Genomic DNA, 16,905 nt, shown 5'->3' on the forward strand with positions numbered 1-16,905 from the left:
TGAGCAATGAGCTCTGGTAGACCCCTACCCATTCCCGTCAAATGTGGTCCAGATCAGACCATATTTGTATCTAGCTGCCATATAGGCCGATCTCCCGATATAGTGCAATGAGCCTATAAAAGAAGTATTTTTCATCCGATGTCGATGAAATTTGGCATATTGAGTTCTGGTAGACTCCTACAACTATTTGTTCGCCGATCTGCCGATATAGGATATTGAGAATACTGTGCAAAATTTCATCGAAATCGGATGAAAAATGGAGAGAGGACTATATAACGGCTATATATAACTGAGTTCCGTTTTTATGAGATTAGAAGGTCAGGTTTATATACGGAGAATACGAAATCATCAAAAATTATTTTGGAAAATGATTTCATAACCAAAATATCTGAAAATGTATAAATACCCTAAAATTGGGTAAATACCCAATATATATCCAAGGATTGGATATTTACCCGGTGGAAACTCATCTCTATTCATACGGAGTAGCTGCAATAGCAGTCGCGTACAATCAGCGGTACCGAGCGGAGAGCCTCAGTGAGAGGCCGGGCGGCACAGGCTCTTGCTCAAATACTAAGTGCCTATGATGCTCGATTTGACAAGGCGGGTTATTGGCGTCTTATAATAACCAATGGCCACCCTGTTCCCTCAGCGATCGGTTCAATGGATTGGAACGTACTTGCTCAGGCGCCACCACCTCGTGAAATTGTTCATGGGAAATTTAGTTTAGTAGTATTTTCACCAGGAACCAAACTCCTTCTTTTGTGAAAACCAGTTCAGCCGTTTTCTTAAGGTAAAATACAAATAAACAAGCAAATATACAATACAAACTAAGCGCAATCATTTGATTTTTATATAAAAGAAGAAGAAGAACATGACCATAAAAAAGTTTTTTCAACTATTTTTCCTCATACACTCTATGGCTAAACACCAATCTAGAGCAAACATTTTTCTAAAACTGCGCTATTGTACATATCCATATTTTCCTATTAACTGACCACCAATTATTTAAAAAGCAATGTTTTACTTACCTTAATACAGCTTAAAATTCGCAAACTTTAGCTCATAACAGTATGGGGTAAACAAAGTTAACATGGGTTGTTATTGTTTAATTTACAACAACAATAACCTGCTGTTTTCGCTTTCGATTTGTGCACAAAAAGGCGAGTAAACAAAAACAAACACCTTTCTTCTTCTATGCCAAATTCAACATTTCTCTATACTCTTTCTGAGATACACACACACACACGCACACTAATAAAGTTTCTCAAAACTTTTTTTCACCTCACTGTTAAACGAAAATGCAAAGTCAAACAACAAGAAATCACCACTCAAGCTAAACAACAAGAACACATGCAATGAAATGCAATAATTAATAAGCAAAGATTAACACATTTTGGCACAATCTGTCAACAAAATAGAGCAAAATTACACTAAAGAATACTAAGAAACCAAGAAATTCACTAAATTTGTTTGTTTTGTAATGATTTTTTTATAATTTTCAATCCGTTTTCATTAGCACTTGGCAAAGACGACTGATCTCTTTAAAAACACGAGGAAAACTAAACAAAAAAAGGGAGGACAAATAAATGTTAATATTCACCTTGCAAAGAATTTGAAGTATGGTGAGAGTAACTAATAGAGTAAGACATTTACTGTAAGAAAACACAATCAAAGTGAAAAAACATAATGAGGGCTAATATAAAAGAGGTGAAATTAGGTATTTAAGGAATAATAGAGCGTTCTTAGAAAGGTTTATTGATAATAGTAAAATCAACAAGTAAAAGCGCGATAAATTCGGCCGGACCGAATCTTATTTGACACGTTCTTTGAATGACTTTTTCAAATACATATATAGAATAAACATCTTAAGATCTATAGAAACATCTGCAGGACCATAGATGACTATTAGAAGTCATAAAAAAAATTGCTCACTGAAAAAAAAAGTTGGCCCCAAATTTTAGATTTTTTCTTTACTCGTAGAATTTAAGCAAAAAAACAAGTAAAAGCGTGCTAAGTTCGGCCGGCCCGAATCTTGGGAACCCATCCCAATGAATTCTGATAGAAATTTATACAAAATAAATCTAGTTGAAGGGCATTATTTTATTCTACATACCAAACTTCTGTCAAACCAGCAAAAATTAAAGCTTCTAGGAACCGAATAAGGATTATCCGTAGACCGGTTTATATGGGAACTATATCAGGTTATAGACCGATTTGGATCGTATTCGGCACAGTTGTTGGAAGTCGTAACAGAACACCACATGCAAAATTTTAGCCAAATCGAACAAATATTGCGGCTTATAAGGACCTAAGGTTTATATGGGAGCTGTATGAGGTTAAAGACCGATTTGGACCGTACTTGCCACAGTTGTTGGAAGTCATAACAGAACACTACATGCAAAATTCCAGCCAAATCGGATGAAAATTATGGATTCCAGGGGCTCAAGAAGTCAAATCGGGTGATTGGTTTATATGGGAGCGATACCTAAATCTGAACCGATATTTGCAATCCCCAATGACCTACATCGATATTAAGTATCTGTGCGAAATTTCAAGTGGCTAGCTTTACACGTTCGACCGCTATCGTGATTTCGATAGACGGACGGTCATGGCTAGATCGACTCAGAACGTCGAGAGGATCAAGAATATATATACTTTATGGGATCTTAGACGAATATTTAGAAGTGTTATAAACGGAATGACTAGATTAACATACCCCCATCTTAGGAGGTTGGGTATCAAAAAACGTAACGTTATAGAACGATTTGGACCATACTTGGCGCAGATGTTGCATATGGAAACAAAATATCTTGTTCAAAAATTTCGGCTAAATCGAATAAGAGGCTCAAGAAGTCAAGATCCGAGATTGGTTTGTATAACAACTCATTCAGGTTATTAACCGATTTGGACCATTTTTAGTATAGTTATTGGTAGTCAAAGCAAAGTACATAGTAAACCGGGCCGACTCTATAATACCCTACACCTGCCCTATAAATACAATGTAGGAGCTATATCCGATTCTGAACCAATTTTAATGGACCTCGGCGAGCAAATATGCTCAAACTACGGTTGACACATGACAACATAATGGAAAATTGCCAAAATCTAACGAACATATATATAGGAGCTACATCTAATTCTGAACCAATTTCGAGCATAGTTCTCAGATACAGTGGCAGTTGTCGAGGAAAGCATTGTACGAAGTTTTGGGAAGATTGGTCAATAAATGCGCCTGCAGTGGCTCTAGAAGTGAAAATCGGGCGATATATATATATGGGAGTTATATCTAAATCTGAACCGATTTCATCAGTAATATCGAAGGTCATGAGAAAATCCTTCCTGCCAAATTTCGAGAGAATCGGTTAACAAATCACCATTTATTGCATTATTACTGAAAATCGGACAAACATATATATGGGAGCTATATCCAAATCTGAACCGATTTTTTCCAATTTCAATAGGTTTCGTCTCTAGGCCGAAAAACATGCCTCTACAAAATTTTTAGACGATCAGATGAAAACTGCGACCTGTACTTTGTAAACAAATGGACGATGCGAACACATTTCGAACCGAACACTGATTTTGGTAATAAAATTCAATGATTTGCAAGCGTTGCTCGTTAGTAAGTCTATTCATGATGAAATGTCAAAGCATACTGAGCATCTTTCTCTTTGACACCATGTCTGAAATCCCACGTGATCTGTCAAATACTAATGCATGAAAATCCTAACCTCAAAAAAATCACCCTTTATATCCTATTGCTCCTTCTAGACCATATTCGTAATCTACTCCCTAATACCTTTCATTTGAGTCATTTATTGTCATTATCGTCCAATATGCCTATTTGAGGGAGTTTTGGGTCGGGCGGCCCCCTAGGTACCCAATGTTTATTATCAAATTAATACTCTACTCCCGAATACATTTCATTTCAGTCCCATGTTATCACAATCGGCCTACTTTTATTTTTGGGTGGTTCTTTTGCGGTATGGGGGAGGAACCGTCCAATTATGATTTTAACAAATTCTATTGCCTATTGCTGCTTCCAGACCATATTCGTAATCTATTCGCTAATACCTTTCATTTGAGTCCCATTTTGTCTCGATCGGTCCACTTTTATTTTTGCGTGGTGCTTTTGGAGTAAGGGGGAGGGTCCGCCCCCTTACGATATTAATAAATTCTATAGCCTATTGCTCCTTCCAGACCATATTCGAAATCTATTCACTAATACCTTTTAATTGAGTTATATATTGACTTTATCGTCAATATGCCTATTTGAGGGGATTTTGTGGTCGGGGCGGCTCCCTAGGTATATGGAACCAATTTTTAATATCAAGTTAGTTCTCTACCCAAGAATACCTTTTATTTAAATCGCATACTATTCCAATCAGGCTAGATTTAATTTTTGGGTGATGCTTTTGGAGTAGGGGGAAGGTCCTCCCCCATAGGTTAGGTTCAAAAGAGGGTGCAGATATTAATCCGCCTCATGCCACTATGGATAAACACCTAAGCCAGTAGTTGTGCGCTCTCAAAACTATAAAGTAACCTCTGTTGAGAAGGCAATTTGCCAGAGCTAGCAGTTTCCACGGGATTTTGAATAAAATACACCAGTTCCACAAAAGACTTGATTTATTTCACAAGTGCATTTATATTAAAATTCCTACATAAAAACATACAAGTAAAAATACAAAAATTATAACAAAAAAAAAAACGTAACCTACTTTTTGGTATGAAAACCACTAGATTTTAATAATTATCTGCAATATTCCTCCTGAATCCGCAACACCGCGTATATGCCAACTTGCAAATTTTTATGGACTTTAAGAATATGGCGAATGAGGACGCTACTTGACATTTTAAAAACATTTAATTAAAAATTACTAGTTACTAAACACTAACAATAATTACGTTACTTAACCCTATCAATAATTACGAACTGACAGATACAAAATTGAGTTGCTATAAATTTAAATTAAGGCATTTTTGAGATTGGCGTCAACATTCCCCCCGGAGTATGACAAGAAGCTTCTTCTACGTCAGACTTAGTTTGAGCAGCAACATCCAAAATTGCCAGCTTCGTTGCAGGTCTCTCCATTACGCCTCGACATGTCAATATTTTTGCGCTGCGGACCTGACCATCTGGTGCCAACCTCGTTTCAAGTACTTTGCCTCGCAGCCAGACATTTCTAGGTAAAGAAGGGTCTACAATGATAACTAAATCCCCCTGACATAATGCCTTTGATTTCTCGTGCCATTTTGTCCTACAAGTAAGCGATGGTAAATATTCGGCCAGCCACTTCTTCCAAAATATGTTGCCATATTGTTGTGAAATAAGCCAGCTCTGTCTCAATAAGGTTCCACTGTCGTAAACTGTAGTTAAGGGTTTTAGCCCATTGGAGCTTCCCACAAGAAAATGATTCGGGGTTAAAGCTTCTGCCATATGTTCTTCAATTGGAACATATGCGAGCGGCCTCGAATTTATCACATTTTCCACCTCGATTAACATGCTCAAAAGTAGCTCATCAGTAGGGTGCCTTGAGGGCATGATCTTATACAAAACCATTTTGATTGAGCGAACTAAACGCTCCCAGGCGCCTCCCATGTGGGGTGAAGCAGGAGGATTAAAATTCCATTTGGTGTTGGCAGTTGTAAAAGTTTCGAGTAATTCGTTTTTGTTAACCTCTGCTAGCGCCTCTCTTAGTTCCCTCTCTGCTCCAATAAAATTAGTTCCATTGTCGCTATAGAACTCATGCGGTGTACCTCTACGCGCCATAAAATTGCGAATAGCCAAAATACAAGAGCTTGTCGTAAGAGAATGTGCAATCTCAATATGAACGGCCCTTATAGTGAGGCACGTAAACAAACAGCCATATCGTTTCTCTTTGTGGCGATTCACACTGACCAATATGGGCCCAAAGAAGTCTACTCCAGTATAAGAGAATGGAGATGCATAAGCAGCTACACGAGCTCGAGGTAACTTTGCCATCTGAGGGGGGTTAGGCACCACCTTGGTGATTTTACAGAATTGACAGGAACGAAAAATAGTCTTTACAGTGGTGCGAAGTTTCGAGATGGCATACTTTTGCCTCAGCTCATTCACAACTGTTTCATGATGCATATGATGAAATTTTTCGTGATAATGAAGAATTATTAATTTGGTAACATAATGTTTTCTGGGCAATATTATTGGACGCTTTTGGTCAAATGTAACATTTGCCAAATCTATTCTGCCATCAACTCGTAAAAGCCCTTCCTCCAAATAGGGTGTTTTTGAAAAAATTTCGCTGGATTTTGGCACAGGAGACTTTGTATTCAGGGCAGCAATTTCAGCTGAGTAAGTCACAGATTGCACCTGTTTATATATTATATGCTCCGCTCTCTTTAAATAATCCAGTGTTAATCCTTGGCATCTGGGCTCATTTTTTCGACAAATAGTAATAAATTTGACCACATAAGCAATAGCTCTCACCAGCCGATTCCATTTCGAAAATCGCAGCTCATTTAAAATGGGCTCGTATTTATTTATTGGGTACGAGGTATGTATTCGTTCCTCCTCTGTATTACCACTAAAACCCGTCTTTTGGGGCCACATTTCTTCAGGTTGGAACAAAAAAGCTGGTCCATGGAACCACCTACTAGAATCGGAAAAATTTGGAATTTTCGACCATTTTGTGGCATCATCGGCCACATTCTCTCTACTTGGAACCCAATTCCAATCGCTGATTGATGAGAGTTCCAGGATTTCCGTAACCCGAAATGCAACAAACTGGTTATATTTGCGATGGTCAGAGTTGATCCAACTCAAAACTGTCTTCGAATCGCTCCAAAAATATTTTTTAGAAATTCCAATTTCGTGATTATCCAGCACAAACTTCGCTAGACGCGCTCCTATTAAAGCTGCCATAAGTTCAAGCCTAGGCACTGACGTTATTTTAATTGGGGCAACTCTAGTTTTGGCAGTCACTAACGAACAAACCACATCGGCATTTTTCTTCAGTCTTAAATAACATACAGCAGCATAACCGTCCTTGCTGGCATCCACAAAGGTATGCAGCTGGACATTAACGCCTTCATAATTATGAAAAGTTTTTAGATAGCATCTTTCTATTTTGAGGTTTTCGATGTCTGGCAAAATTCGTAACCAGTGACTCCATTTTGCCGCCAATTCGTGATGGATTGGTTCATCCCACCCCGATTTGGACCTCCAAACTTCTTGCATGAGAACCTTCACGAACATAACTATGCGTCCAATTAGTCCCAGGGGGTCGTAAATGGACATTACTAGTCTAAGCATTTCTCGCTTAGTTGGAGCTTTTTTGGTTGACAATAATTCACCCTCCAGAAGCCATGATGCTATTTTAAATGTTATAACATCCTCATCATGCTCCCAAAAAACGCCCAGTACTTTCTCAACACTGTTTTCGGCTTTAAAATTTATGCATTTAACTTTCTCCGAAAGAGTAGATGCAAATGCATTCCTAACCTCCCTGCTATTGGACACCCAGTTTCTTATATTGAAACCAGCTTGGCGATGTACAAAGCACACATCTTTAACCAATTTTATTGCCTCCTCAGCCGTATCAATAGAACATAGCAAATCATCCACATAATGATTTTGTTTGATTGCCTTTGCAGCAAGGGGAAACTCTTCCAGAAATTTGTCAGCATTGTAATTCTTCACATACTGCGATATGCTGGGAGCGCATGTGGCACCAAATATCATGACGTCCATTATGTACACATCTGGCGCTCTCTCCTGGTTACAATCCCTCCAAAGAAACCGTTGCACATCACGATCTTCTGCTCTGATGTGAATTTGATGAAACATCTCTTCGATGTCTCCACATACTGCCACTTTCTTTTGCCGAAATTTAAAAAGAATTGATGGCAATGATGTCAACATATCAGGCCCCTTAAGCAGAAACGAGTTCAACGAAAATTCACCAACCCTGGCAGCCGCGTCCCACACCACACGCGATTTACCAGGCTTATTCTTATTAAAGACGGCAAAAATTGGTAAATACCAAACTTTTCCGTCGTTGCGCCTGATGTCTTTTTTATCAAGTCTACGTATGTAGCCTTTAGATAGGTATTTAGAAATTGTATCTCGAAAAATGTTTAAGAGATCAAAGTTTCGTTTTAACTTCCCTTCGAGGCAAGTTAACCGCTTTATAGCCATATCAAAACTGTTTGGCAGTTCGACACAATCAAACTTCCAACTTAATGATTCCACTGTACATACGTTTAAAGACACACGGGTTTTGCTGTTCCCTGAAATTTGAATTGTTAATTTCATTGAATTTTTTTTCCCTTCGCTGCATACCTCCCGTCCATTTCAAACACAGGGGGCTAGCCACACCATCAATTTTTAGATCACTGGCAATTGAATTATCCATAAGGCTGACCGACGAACCCTCATCAATAAACGCATAGGTTTCGATGCTTTTATTATTTCCATACAATTTTAAACAAAATATTTGTCAACATATTATTGTGGGAATTATGTATCACGTCTCTTTCATTTGAACTGTTTGTCATATTTTGATTTGACGTTTGTTTGCTTCCAACAGGTGGTGAAGGTGACGTATATCGATGTAGGGAAGAATGGTGATAGTACTCACAGCCTTCCTCGCCGCACTTTTTCTTTTTCCTGCATTCTCCCATATGCACACCCAAACAGTATTTGCAAAGCTTCTTGGTTCTCACCACGTTCCATTTTTCACTGCGTTCCAACGACTGATATGTTGGACAGTCACTCACAGCTCTGCAGTTTTTATTGTTGCATACAATGCACTTTTTATCATCACTATGAGAGTAGATAAATGCTCTCTTACTTGTAGTTGTTTTGTTGTTATTGAAGCTGCTGCTTTTAGTATGACGATTTTTATCTCGATTGTTAGAAATGGGATCAGTTGTTATTGTACTGGCTGTTAATCCAACACTGAATAACCAACTGTCAAACGCAGATAAGTTTGGTTTCTTGTTTTGAATCATAAGCTGCTGTTTTATGGTTGCCCACTGCATTTGATACGAAGATGGGAGTTTTTGCAGTAATTGTTGAAGTAAAAAAGAATTATTTATCTCATCTGGCAAGTTGCCGGCTTTAATAGTGGCGATTAGACTACGGACGTTTATCGCAAAGTGAGTCAGTGTTTGCAAATTGTTTTCATCTACCTTTGGCGATGAATTTATTCTTTCTTTTATAGAGTTCAATATCTTTTCGGGTTGGCCGTAGAGCATTCGAAGAATATCGATGACGGCAGAGACATTTGATGGATGGATAAGCAAATGCTGTACACTATAAAGTGCTTCACCTTTTAAAGACTTTTGGAGACGAATTAAGTTCTCGGCCTCCGAAAAGCAGCAAGTTGAGGTGGACCATTCGAAAGTGGAAATAAATAATGGCCAGTCTTCGGCGTGCCCGGAAAATATTGGCAGTTCCTTGGGAACAGATTGTCTAGCATTGATGCTGCTTTGTTGCAGTAGATTGCTATTATGAAATTGGGATGTGCTATTGAAACTGTTCGTTTGGGGGCGCATTGTAGATGAAATGGGTGCTTGATAAATAAAAGATTGTGTATTTTCGGGATAATTCTGGCGGGGTGCACTTGCAACAGATGGTGGAAGTTGTGTTGCAGTGTTAAAATAAGAATTTTTGGGTAAATTTATGAAAGTTACCGCATTGGGATTAAGCGAAGCAGTCTGCGTATGCAAATATCTTTGATCTCCACTATTGGTGGTGGCTGACACTGCAGCAATCGGTGCAGTATTGCCTATCGTTGAAGTTGCAATGTTACAAGCTGCTGAGCACAGGTTAGTAGAATTGGGCGGTAATTGGGTAGCACTGCCAGTTGTTACTTTATTTTGTCCCGTACCACGAGTGGTTTCACTATTGGAGTTTCGTTCTGCTGAACTATTAGGCATATCCAAGTAAGACGTTTCTTCAAACAAATGTGTGGACTGCGCATGTACACCATTGTTGTTGGTAGACATTAAGGCTGATTCGGCTTGCTGGTCATGATTGGGAAGTTGATTGACCCAGTTTTGGACCGATTGAGAACTAGTTGATGAATTTTCATTTACGGTTGCAGCTTCCTGCAGAAGGTCATATTTTTTGTTTAGAAATTCTAAATTGAGATTTCTCTCTTCTTCAAGACGCTGTAGTTGTAGTTGAATGCTACGTGCATGAGATTGGCGCGAGACAGCAGAGGAATGGCTTCGGATACTATGGGTAGGCGAAGGTGGCCTGCGGTCTGCACAGTCTGGACAGAGTTGATTCGTTCTATTGGCATTTTTAAGGCAAATTTTATGAAATACTCTTTTGCATTCCATGCAAGATAACATGTTTGAGTCAGGGGGATTTGGACATAGGATGCAACCATTATCATTTTGTGGTTGACCCGTTGTAATGTCGTTATTCATTGTACTTACTGCGAGATTGGCAAAAATATTGATGCTATGGGTGAGTCAGATGGAGACGAAGTATACGGCAAAAAGAATTTTAAAATGTTGAGAAGGCAATTTGCCAGAGCTAGCAGTTTCCACGGGATTTTGAATAAAATACACCAGTTCCACAAAAGACTTGATTTATTTCACAAGTGCATTTATATTAAAATTCCTACATAAAAACATACAAGTAAAAATACAAAAATTATAACAAAAAAAAAAACGTAACCTACTTTTTGGTATGAAAACCACTAGATTTTAATAATTATCTGCAATATTCCTCCTGAATCCGCAACACCGCGTATATGCCAACTTGCAAATTTTTATGGACTTTAAGAATATGGCGAATGAGGACGCTACTTGACATTTTAAAAACATTTAATTAAAAATTACTAGTTACTAAACACTAACAATAATTACGTTACTTAACCCTATCAATAATTACGAACTGACAGATACAAAATTGAGTTGCTATAAATTTAAATTAAGGCATTTTTGAGATTGGCGTCAACAACCTCTAAAAAGAAAATTTTAAGTTAGGAATTCCGTGCTACTTACAAAATCCTTAATATTTTTCAATACCACTCCCCTAAGTTGGTTCATGTCTGGTATCGTGTCCCCACCTAAGTTCCGGTGTCTGTAAGCCGCGAAGACCGGGAAATGACATAGAAAATGCTCCATCGTCTTATCATCTTCCCCGCATGCTCCACACATGTTATCACTTGCCGCGCCGATTTTACATAAGTGAGCTCGTAGTCCTATGTGTCCAGCTATGATACCAATAGCTATACTAATAGCCTCGTCTTTTCACGATCCGGATCCCCCATAGGATTTTCGACCGTTTCGCTGTTCCACAATGTTGCATGCGCATTCGTCGCCCACTCCCTTAACTCGGTCTCCGTCGTCCCGAAAAATTTAGGGTTAACCAAGTTTATTGACGGCAGTCCTCTGGCCTTCACCGCCAAATCGTCTGTCCTTTCCTTTCCCCTTACTCCGTTTTGGCCCGGCACCTAAACGATGCGGATTTTCCCATCCTCAGAGAAGGCGGTAGTTTCCTTCTTACACTGCAAGACTGTTCGTGGCCCTACCGTCCTGGTTGTTATTGCCCTTATGGTAATTTTACTGTCGGTAAAGATGTTCACACTCGATGTCCTCGCGTTAGCACCACACCACCTCACGCATACCGTGATCGCCCGGATCTCCGCCTGCAGCACCACATTATGGTCAGGCTGTCTAAAACAGATTTCAGTCCCTGGGTTCTCAATGTAAACCTCCCAGGCCCACTCTGTCCTCTAGCTATGATCTTCCAGATGTCAATACTAGGGTTCCGTCAATCTAAGACTGTGCCGATGGCAGCAGTGCCTCGCATTCGACTTCAAGGTTCATCTCAGCTATCCGATCGGAAACCTCTTCCCTTCTTTCCAGGTTTCCTATCGTCGTCTCGATTATACCGCGATGGTATGAGCTGCTGCCATCCTCAATCCATTCACCCATCGCCTGAAGTCTCATAGCCGAAGTGGTTGCCTCACACTTAATCTGTATGTCAATGGGTCGGATATCTAGAATAGTCCCCAGTGCCCTAGTGGGCGTGGTCCTCATCGCTCCGCCTATGCCAAGACAACATGTTCTCTGAACCTGTTGTATGGTCCTTATGTTGCACTATTTTCTCCATAGCAGTCCACCAAACTACTGAGGCGGAAGTAAGTATTGGTCTAATCACGCTTCTGTGAAGCCAGTGAACTATCCTCGAATTCAGGCCCGTTTCGAACCTACGGCCCGTTTACGTAGTGTCCAGCATCTTTGAGCCTCAGTACGCTCCTGAATGTGACACTTCCATTTCAGTTTCCTGTCCAAGATCACACCTAAGTATTTGACCTTGTCAGATATCGAAATCGTCGTATTGAGGAAACGAGGTGCGTTAAATTGGGGTGCGTTCTCTGGGTTAACATTGAGACATTTGGGTCTAGCCCAGCCATATGCCATATGCAAGACAGTTTCGGCCCTTCTGCATACCTCGTTCGGATCCTTACCCCATAGAAGTATTGTAACATCGTCTGCGTAGCAGACGGCTTCAAATCCTTCTATAGTGGTCGCTCATAGGATTGGCGAAAAAATGCCCCCCTGTGGCGTGCCCTGTGCCATTTTCTCCCTTATATTTATGACATGGGATACACAATTTATCCACCTGTTGCTTACCATACGGCTTATCAAGTCTCTATTGAACGGGTACATCCGGTACTGGTCTAAGGATTGGATCAGTGTATCGGTCCACACATTGTAAAAAGCCCCCTCGATGTCAATGCATACCGCCAGTGTGTACATTTTGTCGAAGGATTCTTCTTTTATGCACTACCTCGTGGAGGGCAGTCCCCACCGACTTTCCCTTGACATAGGCATGCTGTTGGTATTTGAGCAGTTCGCTGGATGTCCTACAATACGTTCCACGGATTTGAGTGAAAAGCACGTAAGGCTTATGGGTCTGTAGGCCTTTGGTGTTGCATAACTTGCCTTACCGGGCTTGGGTATAAACACCACCCTTGCCCCTGCCAGGCTTTTGTAGTATATGCAAGTCCTAGGCTGTTGTGAAATTTTGGCCAGATGAGGCGCCAGATAGTTTGCCTCCCCCCTTACTATATCAAAAAATTTTATATCCTATTATTCCTTCCAGACCATCTTACACAATCTGTGAAAATTTGAAGAAAATCGGCTCAGGCGATTTCAAGTCTGTTCGAAACCAAAAAAAAACAATCACACTTTAATCTTTAAATTTTTAGTAATTTTTTCATAATTTTCCTTTTCAGAAAACCGAAGAATTCAAACTCTACGAAAAAGTGTGTCGCGAAGAAATCACTCGTTCCCCGGCAGAGTTACGCCATCTACGCTGTCGCCACTATCGTGGTGTGGACAATGCCTTCTCTCTATCGCCATTCAAAATCGAAGAAATCAACGAGGATCCCTATGTAATGCTTGTCCATGATATTATCAGCTCGCAGCAAGCCGAAAAAATTAAGGAATTGGGCTCACCTCGACTTGAGCGATCTTTGGTGCGTAATACCGGTGGTGAAGGCTCATTATTGCGTAATTATCGCATCTCCAAACAGGCATGGGTGGAGTACTCATCTCATCCGTACACAGAAAAGCTGATAAGAGATTTGCATTATGCCACAGGACTACAGACGGAATCTAGTGAGCCATTGCAAGTTGCCAATTATGGTTTGGGTGGTCACTATGAACCACATTTGGACCATTATACCGTAAGTGAGTGAGTATGTGGGTGTATGTAGTTGTGTACTTGCATGTGTTGGTACTAAAACGGAAGTAGTGCGCTATGCCAAGAAGAGCAGGCATAGAGCATTGTAAGTCAGGGCAATGTGGTTAGGTGATGAGAGAGTTGTTGTTTGTAAGTGTTGTCAACTTTGCAATTTTAGACTCCAGTGAGTGTGAGAAACCTATGTTTGCACTGAGGAAACACGGTTACCGTAGAAGAAGTTTGAAAAGGTCAATATGGGCAAACAGCAACAGGATCATTAAAATAAATTTATTTTAGAAATTTTATAAATTACTTTTCAAAAATTTGCAAATAGTTGAAAAAAAAATCATTTTATTTAACATAACAACAAGTAAAAAGGCATTAAGTTCGGCCGGGCCTAACTTTGCATACCCACCACCAAGGATATATACATTAACCGCCTTTCGTCATAATAATGCGGTAGAAAATGTGTCATTTATGAACCCATGGCAGCTATATCTGAATATAGTCCGATCTCCACCATCTTCAAGAAGGCTATGTTAGGGTCTAACAGACCCCATTGTACCACATTCATCGGTTAAAAAATGCACCTTTTATAAACCTATGACAGCTATATCCATATAAAAACCGATCTGAACCATTCACCGTATTAAAATACGAATGTCGTGGAGCCTAACACAGCCCACTGTATAAAATTTCGAAATCGAGCAATAAACTGCTTGGTATATATGGCAGCTATTTCCAAATATAGCCCGATCTTGACCGTATTCGGTAGGAATGTCAGGGGCCTAAGGCAACTCATGTGCCTACTTTCGGCAAAATTGGTTAATAAATTCACCTTTTATGGACAGAATCCATTGTACCACATTCATCGGTTAAAAAATGCACCCTTTATGAGCCTAAGAATTTAAACCAGGAGATCGGTATATGTATATGACAGCTATTTCCATATTTAGACCGATCTGATCCATATTGAATGCGAATGTCGTGGAGTCTAACACAGCCCACTGAGTCAAATTTCAGCGAAATCGAGCTATAAACATGCTCGGTATATTTGACAGCTATATCCAAATATAGCCCGATCTTGACCATAGTCAGTAGGAATGTCGTGGGGCCCAACGAAACTCATGTGCCTACTATCAGCAAAATCGTTTAATAAGTCACCTTTTATGGGTTTAAAACCTAAAATCGGGAGATTGGTATATAAGCCAGCTATATCCAAATCTAAACCGATCTGTTTCGTATTGAACAGGGATATTGAGGGGCCTAACACAACTCGCTATACCAAATTTCTGCGAAGTCGGACAATAAGTGCGCCTATTACAGGCCTTAAATCGAAAGATCGGTATATATGACAGATATATCCATATCTGGAGCGATCTGGGCGAAATACAACAAGGATGTCGAGTCCCAAATCCAAATCCCTAATGCAACCGGGTCGAATCTTGAGAACCCACCACCATGGATTCTGCTAAATATGTATACAAAATAAATTTAGTTGAAGAGCATCATTTTTTTCCACATACTAAACTTCTGTCAAACCAGCAAAAATTAAAGCTTCTAGGAACCGAACAAGGATAATCAAGAGACCGGTTTACATGATATCTATATCAGGTTTAGACTGATTTGGATCGTGTTAGGCACAGTTGTTGTAACTCCTAACGTAGCACCGCATGCAAAATTTCAGCAAAATCGGACAAAAATTGAGGCTTGTAAGGGCTCAAAAGTGAAATCGGGAGATTGGTTTATATGGGAGCTATATCAGATTATAGACCGATTCGGACCGTACTATCCACAGTAGTTGGAAGTCACAACAGAACATTATGCGTAAAATTTCAGCCAAATTCGACACATATTGCGACTTGTAAGGGCTTAAGAAGTCAACTCGCGAGATCGGTTTACATGGGAGCTATATCAGATTATGGACCGATTCGTACAGTTCTCGGCACAGTAGTTGGAAGTCACAACAGAACACTATGTGCAAAATTTCAGCCAAATTCGACGAAAATGCGCCTTGTAAGGGCTGAAGAAGTCTAATCGGGAGATCGATTTATATGGGAGCTATATCAAATTATGGACCGATTCGGACCTTACCTAGCACATTTATTGGAAGCCGTAACAGAACACTACTTGCAAAATTTCAGCCAAATCCGACAAAAATGCGGCTTGTAAGGGTTTAAGAAGTCTAATCGGGAGATCAGTTTATATGGAAGCTATATCAGATTATAGACCGATTCGGACCCTACTTGGCACAGTTGTTGGAAGTAACAACAGAACACTATGCGCAAAATTTCAGCAAAATGGGACAACAATTGAGGCTTGTGAGGGCTCAAGAAGTCTAATAGGCAGATCGGTATTTATGGGAGCTATATCTAAATCTGAACCGATCTATATATAAGGTCTTGGGCCCATAAAAGGCGCATTTATTGTCCGTTGTCGGCGAAATTTGGGACTGTGAGTTACGTTAGGCCCCTCAACATCTTTCTGCAATATGGCACAGATCGGTTCAGATTTGGATATAGCTGCCATATAGACCGATCTCTCGATTTAAGGTTTTGGGCCCACAAAACGCGAATTTATTGTCCGACGTCGCCGAAATTTGAGACAGTGGGTTGTATTAGGCCCTTCAACATTTTTCTTCAATTTCGCCCAGATCGGTCTAGATTTGGATATAGCTGACATATAGACCGATCTCTCAATTTAAGGTTTTGGGCCCACAAAAGGCGCATTTATTGTCCGATGTCGCCGAAATTTGGGACTGTGAGTTACGTTAGGCCCCTCGACATACTTCTGCAATATGGCACAGATCGTACCATATTTGGATATAGCTGCCATATAGACCGATCTCTCGATTTAAGGTTTTGGGCCCACAAAACGCGAATTTATTGTCCGACGTCGCCAAAATTTGAGACAGTGGGTTGTATTAGGCCCTTCAACATTTTTCTTCAATTTCGCCCAGATCGGTCTAGATTTGGATATAGCTGTGATATAGACCGATTTCTCGACTTAAGGTTTTGAGCCCATAAAAGGCGCTTGTATTGTCCGATGTCGTCGAAATTTGTGACAATGAGTTGTGATAGGCCCTTCAACTTTTTTCTTCAATTTTGCCCAGATCGGTCCAGATTTGGATATAGCTGCCATATAGACCGATCTCTCGATTGAAGGTTTTGGGCTCATAAAAGGCGCATTTATTGCTCGCTTTCGCCGAG

At 40.0% G+C, this 16,905-nt stretch overlaps 1 protein-coding gene and 1 long non-coding RNA gene across 2 annotated transcripts in view; both read left to right on the forward strand.

Annotated features, from left to right (window-relative positions):
- LOC106095442 (uncharacterized) overlaps positions 1-16,905 on the forward strand; it is a 101,976-nt gene that overhangs the window by 43,329 nt on the left and 41,742 nt on the right. Inside the window, exon 6 of the mRNA XM_059361470.1 lies at positions 13,248-13,700. Within this exon, the coding sequence (XP_059217453.1) occupies positions 13,248-13,700 (453 nt within the window). The remainder of the gene's footprint in view (positions 1-13,247; positions 13,701-16,905) is intronic.
- Positions 8,648-9,592, forward strand: LOC131994974 (uncharacterized). The gene is made up of 2 exons (XR_009397016.1): positions 8,648-9,141; positions 9,207-9,592. It is a non-coding gene; the product is annotated as an uncharacterized LOC131994974 (long non-coding RNA).

This window comes from Stomoxys calcitrans, chromosome 2 (genome assembly GCF_963082655.1).
Source record: "Stomoxys calcitrans chromosome 2, idStoCalc2.1, whole genome shotgun sequence".
In the NCBI taxonomy this organism is placed as follows: Eukaryota; Metazoa; Arthropoda; class Insecta; order Diptera; family Muscidae; genus Stomoxys; species Stomoxys calcitrans.